At 42.4% G+C, this 12943-nt stretch overlaps 1 protein-coding gene across 1 annotated transcript; it reads right to left on the bottom strand.

Moving 5' to 3' along the window:
• Positions 1-7165: 7165 nt before the first annotated feature.
• LOC111880912 (glycine-rich cell wall structural protein 1.8-like) lies at positions 7166-7618 on the bottom strand. Its single transcript, XM_023877325.1, has one exon. The coding sequence runs from the start codon at positions 7616-7618 to the stop codon at positions 7166-7168; it is 453 nt and encodes a 150-aa protein (XP_023733093.1).
• Between the last annotated feature and the right edge of the window lie 5325 nt (positions 7619-12943).

Raw genomic sequence — 12943 nt, 5'->3', positions numbered from 1 at the left:
GATTTAAATATCAATTCGAGTTTTTTGATGTTTAACAATTATAAGAACTTTTGAATCATATGGATATTATGTATCATATATTTTTGTATCATATTAATATGGATCATATCATTTTGAATCATAAAATTTTGGATCACATCATTTTGAATCATAGTAATTTAGATCCTATCATTTATGAATCATATGATTTTGGATCATAATATATTGAATTAAATAAATTTTTTATTCAATACAACATTTGGATCATTATATTTTTTAAATCATTTAATTTTGAATCATAAAAAATATAATAATTAAGGATTACTAAATATTTGAATCAAAAAAATTTTATATCAAAAAAAGTTAACGATCATAAACATATTGAATTATAATATTTTTGAATCATAAATATTTTGAATCATCTATATTGTGATCATATTATGTTCAAAGTTTTTAAAAAAAAAAAACTTTTAAACTTTTAAAATCATTTTTGGTATCTAAAACACCTTATTTTTTAAAAATTCTATCATTGTTTGAGCTCCTACATGATCCTACTTATATATATATATATATATATATATATATATATATATATATATATATATATATATATATATATATATATATATATATATATATATATATATATATATATATATATATATATTGATGACACATCCTTAGAGCGGGCCCAAAACAGGCGAGCCTCGACAAGGCGGCTCCGATGGGGACCCGACTCAGCGACCCTGGACTCCCGCGAGGCGGCCACACAGAAAGCTTGCCCTAGCCAGAATATTGTCTTTTAGCCACAACCCGGAGACAACGGCTCCAGGCGACAAAGCGTCCAAACACAGCACAATCGCCTGGACCAATCACCAGGCTGAGCACGAATATGGAGCAGGGCTCCCCAATAAGAGCGATGGATCCTGTCGGGATTGGAGTACCGGTCCCTAGTACAGACCGAGGAAGATCTCCACTATAAAAGGACCTCACCTTGGTCCCGGTAAGGCAAGTCATTCCACTCCTCAATCTCTCATTCTCACTATAACCCTCAACATACTAACTTGACCGTCGGAGCGTCTTTCCGGGACCCCCTCCCGGAAAACGGCTGACGGTTTTCTTTCTTGTGTGACCTCTCAGGCATAAAGAACATCGAAGCTCTCTCACAACAAGTGGTTCGGAGCCAGGTCGCATCATTTGGCGCCATCCATTTTTGTGACAACAGATACGCAAACCCTTCACCCTTTGTCCCCTTGTGCAACCAACCATGGCGGAAAATGCAATCGGAGAACCATCGGAACCACCACACAGTCCGATATGCCAAATGGGACCTCTGGAGCCAACTGACACCCCGGTCGTCTCCCTTCTCGAAGAACAACTGCCATTCCTCGAAGCACCATCGTCTTTAGGGGACCCGTTGCCAAACCTTGAAACCATACCAACTCCCGGCGGCCCACCACCACAATTGCACATACTACCTTACCCCAAAACCAGCCGATATTCACCATGCCTTTTCCATTCTTCAACACAGTCACCCCTCATGGAACCCAAATAACACCCGTCACACCCTCCACAAATAACCTATACGCACACGGGACCATGTGCGAGCGCTGCAACACAACCACGAAACCACCAGTTACAACCATCAGCCGCCACACCAACGATGCCATCTTCTTTTTACCAACAAACACCTATATCCCAACAGCCAATAACCATGACCCAATAGCAAACACCTATAGCCCAACAGCCAATAACCATGACCTAACATCAAACGCCTATACTCCAGCAACCAATACCCATGGCCCAACAACAGACGCCCGTAATCCAGCAACAAATCCCTTTGGCATACAATCTCCCAAACCTGAACCAGCCACTTAACCAGTATGGCTTACCGATACCAGATCTGAGCGCTTACAACAACATGCTCGTACAACCTTTCCTGGCAATGCAACAACCAGGATACCATTTCAACCAGCAAATCCCAACCCAATATTACTCGTCACAAAGTGTTCTATCGGCATTCGTCAAAGAACTCTTGGAGTATGAAATCCCCAACACCGCTAAACTACCCCATCTTAAGACGTACAACGGAACTACCGACCCAGACAGCCATATCGACACGTACAAGTCGACTATCACGTCTCTCAAGTTAGATGAGAGATTTTGGTGTATGTACTTCCCTACTACCTTAGACGGTAACGCAGGAACACGGTTCAAAACGCTACGACCGGGCAGCATTAACAACTTCAGCCAGTTGAAATATATGTTCCTAACGAACTTCATGCAACTGTGGAAATACAAAGGCGATTGCCACTCAATCATTGGGTGTAAACAAAGGGAAGGAGATTCAGTCAAGGACTACTTCGCCAGATTCACCAAGGCTACGTTAGATTTCCCAGGTCACGACGAAGGGCTAATCGCAGGCGCATTTACCTGGGGACTATTGTCGGGATCATTATCCCAAAAACTCATAGGTAAACAACCTAAAACAAGGGCTGAACTAAAAGAACAAGTGGAGCGCTATCTATGCTAGGAGGAGGGTGAAGCGTCAAAACAGGCGTACCTCAATGCCATGACAACCTCTGTTGACAGGCATAACAACTACACCACAATCCCCTCGACCCTAGGGGGGAAAACAGGTTCATGAGTTGAGACAGGCGACCGCCAAGCCGTTTTTGACCGTTCTCTAGGGACGACAGGCGGGGTAGAAGGACCGAAGTATACACGGTCGATGAGAAGCCAGCAGCAAAAGGCACTAAAACGCGGTACTACGAGTACCACAAGAGTCGAACACACGACACAGTCAATTGTACGGTGCTAAAAAGGGAAATCGAAGAAAAGCAGCTGAAAGGCAACGCGATAGAAATCGCTAAAAGTCTACAAGCCAAGTTTGATGTAATCAACTCAAAGACGCTCCCAAGAAAATGGAACAAAAACTGGAGATTCTAATAATTCACCACAAAAGGGGGAGGGCGGAGCGTACGGAGGACACACGAGACATCACAGAGGCAATGCAGGGGCTGACATTTTCCATGGGCGACCCACGCCCAACCGGGTGGAACGGGAACGAACCCTTTGTCATTCAGGGATCAATCAAGAATGTTGTCATCCACCGGGTATACATCGACACCGGAAGCTCAGCAGACATCATTTATGAGCACTGCTTCAGACTATTGCCAAGCGCATGGAAGGAAGGCTTGAGGCCAGCCACCGGCCAGCTCACGGGATTCACAGGGCACAGCCTATGGCCGCTAGGTATGATCCACTTACCATTCACACTAGTCAGTCAAGACAAAACTAGACGACGTATTGCCCAGATCGACTTCGTAGTCATACGACACCCTTCGGAACACAACATCATATCGGGGCGCCCAGCCCTATTAAGATTCGGAGCAGTCTCATCAACGGTCCATAGAATAGTCAAATTCAGCACAAGTCAAGGACCGGACATAGTTCTGGCCACACCACCAAATGAACTCAAATATTACGAAATCATGCACCCAAAAGATATCTCAGCAGAAACCAAAAGGCCAAAACCGGATCTGTCAGATGGGGGAGAAGTGATCGACAGGGAGCACCCAGACCAGCGGGTGACCCTGGGAACGTACCTTCCCTCAAACAAGAGAAGCATCGGTCTTGCTACTACAAAGGTACAAACATGTGTTTGCATGGACCCCTGGTGACATGGTAGGGGTCGATCGAGGAATTATAGAATACATGCTAATGATAAAGTCGGGAACCAAGGAGACAAAGCAAAAAAAGCGGGTCCAGGGAGGGGATCGAAATAAGGCAATCAACATGGAGGTGGCAAAGCTAACCGGCGTAGGAATTCTCAGAGAAGCAATTTTCCCCATATGGATTGCCAACCCGGTAATGGTGAGGAAAGCGATGGTAGCTGGCACATGTGCATCGACTACTCCGACCTAAACACAACATGTCCCAAAGACTGTTACCCGCTACCAGAAATAGACCAAAAGGTAGAGTCTTTGCAAGGGTTCCAATGGAAATGCTTCTTGGATGCATACAAAGGATACCACCAGATACTGATGAATACAAACGATGAAGATAAAATGGCTTTCTACACGGATCATGGCACTTTCTGTTATACAAAAATGTCGTTTGGACTGAAGAATGCAGGGGCAGCCTACTAGCGGCTCGCGGACTCCCTATTCACCAACCAAATTGGGCAGAACATCGAAGTCTATGTCGATGATATGGTTATAAAAATCCCGGACAAGAAAATGTTGTTACGAGATGTAGAAGAAACATTATAGACCCTGGAGAAGGCTAGGATGAAATTAAACCCAACCAAGTGCACCTTCGAAGTCGAAGAGGGCCAATTTTTGGGATACTATGTGACGAAGGAAGGGATCCAGCCAAGCCCAATCAAGGTAAATGAGCTAGAGGAAACACCTTCACCTTACACGCTAAGGGATGCACAAGCCCTGAATGGAAAGTTGATCGCACTCAGTCGGTTCATCTCCAAGTCCGCAAAGAAAGCCATGCCACTGTTCAACATGCTGAAAGGGTGCATAGAGAAAACCAACTTTAAATGGACAACATAATTCGATTCGGCACTGCGAGAGATAAATAAAGTACTCCACGCACTCCCCACCCTAGCCAGCCCGGTACCCAAAGAAGTATTGCAAGTATACGTGTCCACGTTAAAAGATGCAATTTCGTCAGTGCTGACGGTCGATAGGCAGGGATGCCAACTACCAGTTTATTTTGTGAGTCGGGCACTACAAGGACCAGATATAAACTACCCGGTCATCGAAAAACTGGTGCTCGCCTTAGTCTACGCAGCACGGAGACTCCGTCGGTATTTCCAGGCTCACCAAATAGAGGTATTAACAAATTGCCCGATCAAACAAATTCTCCTGAAGCCCAAGACGTTAGGTGGGCTTGCAAAATGGGCCATAGATCTAGGAGAGAACGACATCACTTAACACCCCAGAGAAAACATCAAAGGGCAGGCTCTAGCAGATTTCCTATCGAAGTCCCAAGAGAACTCCAGCAGGAAGCAACCAAGGCAGTCAATGAAGTGTGCTCGAGGAAAGAGGACAACCAACGGTGGACTCTTCACACAGATGGGGCCTCTAGAAAAGAAGGATCATGTGCAGGGCTGATCCTAACTAGCCCAACGGGAGAAGAACTCACATATGCCTTGTGTTTCGATTTTCACACATCCAACAACGATGTGGAGTATGAAGCCTTCTTGGCCGATCTCAGACTAGCAGTAACAATGGGGGCGGAGAGAGTCATAGCCCTGACCGACTCGCGTTTTTCGGCCAACCAGGTGACAGGGGAATTCGAAGCAAAAGATAAGCGAATGGAAAAATATGTCAACGCAGTACAACAAATTACGAGTACCCTAAAAATCTTTGAGATAAAACAAATCTCAAGAGGAAGTAATAAGAGAGCGGATGCCCTCAGCAAACTAGCGTCAACATGATTTGGACATCTCTCAAAAAAGGTATCGGTGGAAGTACTAAAAGAAAGGAGCATCGACAAGCGACAGGTCAATTCCCTGTCAGTAGCATAGCCCAACTGGATGACACCCATCACAGAATACCTACAGCATGGCATACTTCCAGAAGACTAGGCGGAGGTTCGGAAGACAAGGATACAAGCCCCACAGCACGCGATGATAAAAGGGACGTTGTACAGGAAGGGCCATATGGCTCCATGGCTCAAGTGCATAGATGGCGCAGTAGGAAAGTTGGCCCTAAAGGAAGCCCACGTAGGGTCGGCCGGTTCTCATAAGGGAGCAAGAGCGCTAACAGGCAAGGTATTACGCATGGGCCTCTACTGGCCAGATATACACCAGGATGCGGTCGAGCTAACACGGACCTGCGTGCAGTGCCAGACTTTCTCACCAACGCAAGAATTCATGTCATCAAAGTTAACAAGCATAGTTAGCCCCTGGCTTTTCTACCAATGGGGAATCGACATAGTCGGTCCTTTTCTAGAAGCACCGGGGAAAGTAAAATTCTTAATTATGGCGGTCGACTACTTTACGAAGTGGATAGAAGCAGAGCCAATTGCATGCATCAATGAGAAACAAGTAATCAAGTTTGTATGGAAAAACATCATGATAAGATTTGGGATACCAAGGGTCCTGATAAGCGACAATGGCCTGCAGTTCGCTGAAAACCCCTTTAGAGACTGGTGCAAAGAAGAGGGAATAGAGCATAGGTTCACATTCGTGGCACACCCTCAGGCCAACGAGAAAATAGAGGTGTCTAATAGAACCCTGGTACAAGGGATCAAGAAATGGCTGGTCAAAGCAAAAGGCAACTGGGTAGACGAACTGCCGGAGGTTCTCTGGTCATATCGAACCACACCGCGGACCAGCACGAAAGAGACACCATTCTGCCTAGCCTATGGAGCTGAAGAGATGCTACCAACAGAAATAATGGTAGGATCGATACACATGGAGTATTGCGGGGAATAGGAAAACAGTGAAGGCCTAAAAGAAAACTTGGATCTCTTTGAAGAATGATGCGAACGTTCAAGCATATGCCAAGCCGCCTATAAGAAGGCAGTAGAAAGATACTATAATCAGCGAGTAAAAAACAAGGAGTTCCGACTAGGAGACTACGTCTTACGAAAAAAACAAAGGGAATGACAGAACCCTATACAAAAAAACATAAGGAAGTTCCACGTCTAGGCAATGACAAAACCCTATACATAAGGGAAGTCAAAGGCACACAGTCTTCAAGGAAAATCATGAACCTCCGAACAGTAGGGAATGGGGAAAACATCCCATGGTCGGACTGATCACCCGGACCAATAGATGGACTCTCAGAGAAGTCCAATAGGAAATTATTATACGAAGCAACCATGTACCAGAAATACATAAATAAAAGAACATGCATTGCTTTAGTATGTAATGCAGTGAACACACATAGCATAGAGGATACTCATTGAATCCATGATATAGCACACACACACATAAAAACACATAATATAGAAGAAGGCCTAACAAGTGGCCAGCTTACATAGAGGGTTCGATAAAAGTGATAAAAAGCATTACAGATAGACCATTGTTTGTTTACACACAAAGTCCTTATAGGCTGCAAACTAAGAATATCAAAACAAAGGCCTCAGAGGCCATAAAATAACCAAAAGACATCAAACACAAAGGTTCGACAAGATTCTTTCACATCCCAGAAGGGTAGCTCTAGACAGTTTCATCAACACCACCGCCATCCCCATCACCATCTCCACCACTATCACCAACAGCACCAACGCTACAAGCACCACCAACATCCCAATCACCATCACCACCGCCACTCCCACCAACACCATCCCGCCCACCGCCAATAGTACCTGCACCTAACTCACCCAGACCTTCGTCACTATCATCAAAAGTACACAATGCTCTCACCGCATCAACGTCCAAATTACCTAATCTAAGCAAACCAGCAAAATCCATAGTGGCGAAACCCTGTAAAGCATCATCCAACGTTGAAGAATGACTAGACCGCAAGTTGCTAACCGAAGGATCGTACGTCTCGGCATCAACCTGGGCTTTCAAATTCGCCCAACCCGACTCTTCGCCAGTGACAAAAGCAGCATGGCGAATGCGACTAATACCACCAGTGAACTCAGGGTGCTCAAGAAGCTTGTCCATCACGCGTACAAGGCCCACCTGGAGGAGCCAACTACGATCCGCCTTCAACGCCTCTACCTCCCGCTCACGATCAACAACATCTTACTCCAAGCTCTCATTTTGAATCATTAAACCTTCATTTGCCTAGGTCAAAGACTCCGCTTGACTCTCCAAAACACCACGGACATCCTCCCACACTGACTTCCTCGAAACCAAAGACATGTTCTTACCCTCCAGAAGAACAACCATAGCACTTAAATCCGCCATCTTACTTCTCAAGCTAGCTTCACTCTCAACCAAGGAAGAATGCACATGTTCCAAATCGTCGAACCGTTACACACGACGAGACCCGACAGCTAAATATGTTATAGCCTGCGCAGTGGCGTATACAAGGTTGTGGGCCAAGACGGCATTGCTCATAGAGTCCATGTCATCCAAGGTGGCTGGAGGGAGAGCATGGCGGGTAAAATCTAAAGCAGCAGAACGCACAGACAACCGAGAATCGGGTCGCAAACTCCACCTCGAGATGAACACAGGAATAGCGGGAACGGAACCCTGAAACAATTGCTCTGGGCTACCCCTTGGAGACAGAGAATTAACACCAACACTCACTGGAATTGGAACAAGGGGCTGATGATACGCCCTCTCAATACCCTCAGACTGTTGAACGTCATCATCGGGTATCACTAACACATCCACTGGATCGGAGGAAGGAGAAGATAATAAGCGCATAAGACCACGACGTTGCATCACCCGCCGACCAATGGACCCTGAAATACCCTCGGGCGCTGGTCCACTCATCACCTACACGACCTTCCTTTTTCCGGAAAAACAGCGGGCGCTGGTCACCATCCCAACCTTACTATCTACCGCATCATCAGCAGCCGACCGAGTAGGACCAGGAGATGCACTCGTAGGAGTAGCAACAATGTGCGAACCAGGGCGTCCCTCCGATGCGGTCAAACTACCTACGGGTTGAGGAGATACCGAGATAACAGCAGACAAACGACGAGGAGGAGGCAAAGTCTCATATAAAGGCATTGCACGATGCAACAGCTTCCCCTGGTAGCGACCCCGTAGCACAGAATCCATAGAAACAAAGCATTTGCCACCTGTCAAGCAAAACATATATATATATATATATATATATATATATGTGTGTGTGTGTGTGTGTGTGTGTGTGTATAAAGAAAGAAAGAGAGGGGGAGAGAAGGAGAAAAAAAGAAGGAAAGCGATAACAACTCACCTTTTGAGATAGTGTAAAAGACAGGCATATCCCCCCGGGACCGCCAGTTAGGGCTCATCCCAACACCAGCAAGGATCACCTTGGACATCAGGTCAACATCCACCTGAAGAGAGCACAGGAGATCCGCAGTCGCCTGGTTATGAGGAAACAGCTTGGGAATAGTATCCGAGGGCATTGTCGCTCGGGGATGCTCACCGCCAAGCAACTCCCGATTAACCCACAACCACCGGTCTTGCCAATTCTTGGGAGGCTTGCTATCAATAACAAGATTATGCCCCACACGACGGGCGGAGAAAGTATACTTGTCATTGGTGGCAGCAAACCGGAAGAAGTACTTGAAGACGAAATAATTGGGCATGATGCCATTAGCATGGCATATCATCTTGAAAGCTACCACCTTGTGAACAGCGCCAGGAGTTAGCATCTACACACTACACCTACAACGGCGAAGTATCTCCTCCTGAAAGTCGGTCAATGGAATACGAAGACCAGCATCAAAAGTCTTAAGGTAAACACCCACCTTTCCAGGAGGAGGTTGGGTAATCAAAGAGTCGGGGACAGGAAATTCCACCCCGTTAATCGGGGTAAGACCATGCGCCTCTTGAAGCGTGACGAACTCAGAAGAACTAGGGGTTGAACCTTGAATGACAGCCATGGCGGAAAGAAAAAAGAGAAAAGGAGAGGAGGCTGAGAAGACAGAAGGGGGAATGGAAAGGGGAAACAGTGGAGGAGAAATAAAAGGAAAAAAAGTGGGATCTGCGAAAATCTCTGACACATTACGTAACTGCTGCGCACACATCAAAACGTCACATCGCCAGAAATGAAGCGACAACCAAGTGAGACAACGACACGTGTACCAATAGTTAAGTCCAGAACATCATAGCTAGGTAGCATACGCTATGACTACTGGACTGGGGAACTTGATGACACGCCCCTTAGAGCGGGCTCGAAACAGGCGAGCCTCGACAAGGTGCCTCCGACGGGGAGCCGACTCAGCGACCCCAGACTCCCGCGAGGTGGCCACACAGAAGGCTCGCCCTCGCCAAAATATTGTCTTTTAGCCACAACCCGGAGACAACAGCTCCAGGCGACAAAGCGTCCAGACAGAGCACAATCGCCTGGACCAATCATCGGGATGAGCATGAATGTGGAACAAGGCTCCCCAATAAGAGCGACGGATCTTGTCGACACTGCAATACTGGTCCCTAGTACGGAACGAGAAAGATCTCCACTATAAAAGGACCTCACCTTGGTCCCGATAAGGCAAGTCATTCCACTCCTCAATCTCTCATTCTCACTATAACCCTCAGCATACTAACTTGATCGTCGGAGCGTCTTTTCGGGACCCCCTCCCAGAAAACGGCTGACGGGTTTCATTCTTATGTGACCTCTCAGGCATAAAGAATGTCGAATCTCTCTCCCAGCAAGTGATTCAGAGCCAGGTCGCATCATATATATATATATATATATATATATATATATATATATATATATATATATATATATATATATATATATATATATAGGCTTAGGTTATTGTATTCAAAGTAATTATTGTGTTATTGTATGCATAAATATGGGCCAATCATTTTACTTATTTTAAGAAAGTGATTAATACATATTATTGAATTAAAAATAATCGAAAAATACCATCTAATTTAACTAGAAGGATATTTTAGTCAATTAATATAGATTTAATAAAGGAAATTTGTATATTTTAAGGGATCGTAGATCCTATTAATTTTAAAAATCCAATTTTACGAATTATAAGGTTTTTAATTTGGACATTCTGATAGAATATGTTTGAGTATGTTCAAAAATAAAAATAATCTAGAACCATAAAATAATAAAAATATTCTAGAACCATAAAATAATAAAACTATTCTTGAACATATTTCTTGTAGAATAACAAATTATAGAACCGGCAATTGAAGAATTAAAACAAAATTTATATTAATTCTTATAGAATACATGTAACAATTGCTAATAATTACATTTATTGTTAAAGAATAAAACTAAAAAACTTTCAAATTGGGAAAAAAAAACATCAAAATCTAACAAATGCACTAATTTATTCGAAAAAAATAATGTTGCTAAGAGGCGTCGTTCAAATTTCATGGTCCGTTCTTCAAGGATCAACTTCTATGGAAACAAATCCAATGAATAAATTAGTGAGAAAATATACATATTCCATTCCAGCATAATTGAAATCCGTGATTCCATTCTGAAAGAATTGAAATTCATTTAACAATAATTATATTAATTCGGGGCATTCTAACAGAATATGTTCATGATTATCATAAAAAAAACATTATTTTCTGATAGAATACTATAAACGAAGAAATACCATTCATTTGAAGCATTTTAGCGAGCGCTTGGTGTGTATCAAAACAACTTTCAATTTCTTGTAAAAATTAGACAATCAGAACAAATTCCCAATAAACCTAAATACATCGAGTCTATCAGAAAACCATTATACCTTACATTCGTTTCTATCAGATTATCGTTAATCTATGCCTTGGAGCTTGTAAATGTAAGCAATTTTGCACAGGTTTCGTTCAATGTTATCATTCAAGACTGTATTTTTGAATCATTCAACAGATGATTGTATGATCATCCTACCGTTTTAGAGTGGAGTCATCATTTTATTATAATCACATATATGGGAAACAGAGAAATTATCGGGACAAAATAGATCACCAACTTATAAAATATATATACAAAATTAGGGGTTTAAAAATCCTAATGTAATGAAGAAGAAGAAGAAGGAAAAGGATACCACATCTCGGATAGAACTTTAACCCTCCATTTATGCTTGTGCATGATGGGTTGGACCTGTTTGGCGATTTTCTCAAGGAATCTCCTAGCCTCATCCCCTCCAACCTTCCTCTTCAACGTTGTGATCTCCCAACCTTCTAAATATCATTAACGTTCATCTTAAATCAAACATTAAATCCGAAATCTGAAAGTGTGCCTGATATTCAAATAATTTCGAATCCGATCGTGTGTAGAGAATTGAATCAAATAGGCTTCCAAAATGAGGAACCCAACAGGTTTCAAAATCAAAACACCCCCAAGGCCCCAGTCCCTAGTCCCAAAACCCCTTTGTCATTCCCTCCTAAGGGTGAAACTGGAGCTGAAATAGCTGCCCCAAACATTCATATGATAAAGACAAAATGTAATCAAACCCAAACTCACTGGAATGTAATCGACAACTATAATCGACAAAGGCAAAATGTAGTCTTAGTTACTTAGTTGTACCACAAAATCGATGAAGACTGAGATGATTGAAACTTCAGAGAGGGAAATGGGGTTTTAATTAACCGGGAAAGCAGGTTGGTAGTCGGCACTCGACAGACGAAGACAAGGAAGATGACCGGAGACGGTGAAGACGAACAGGCAATCGAGTATCGACGGACGACGAATGTCACGAAGCTGATGAATGATGTGTTGATGTCGAGAAATCGGGATTTTGATATTATTTGTGGAAACTAATTATCAAATTACCTATTTACCCTTATTTATTTATTTAATTATTAATTTTTATTTTAAATTTTGATTCGTCCACATTTATGCATACAATAACACAATAATTACTTTAAATACATGAACCTAACTCTCTCTCTCTCTCTCTCTCTATATATATATATATATATATATATATATATATATATATATATATATATATATATATATATATATATAATCGTCTAGCGGTAAGGAGTATATTTCTCATATGAGAGGTCATGAGTTCAAGTCTTAGTGGAGACATAGGTGGTTATTTAGGAGTATATTAGTGTTATATATATATATATATATATATATATATATATATATATATATATATATATATATATATATATATATATATATATATATATATATATATATATATATATATATATATATCTTTACTATCTTATAAAAGAAAACACACTATTTCTAAAAATACATTGAATATAATAATAATATTTTTTAAGACGTTCAAATATCTATGCTTAAAGTACAACTAATCAACAATAAAATAATATTAAATTTTATCCACGCTCTTTAATCTTTATAAATCCGATCTCTTTTCCTTAATTCCCGGTTCATTCAAA

The sequence above is a fragment of the Lactuca sativa genome, chromosome 1 (assembly GCF_002870075.4).
Source record: "Lactuca sativa cultivar Salinas chromosome 1, Lsat_Salinas_v11, whole genome shotgun sequence".
NCBI lineage: Eukaryota > Viridiplantae > Streptophyta > Magnoliopsida > Asterales > Asteraceae > Lactuca > Lactuca sativa.
Note: the sequence above shows the minus strand (reverse complement) of the source record. Positions and strands in the feature narration are given on the sequence as shown.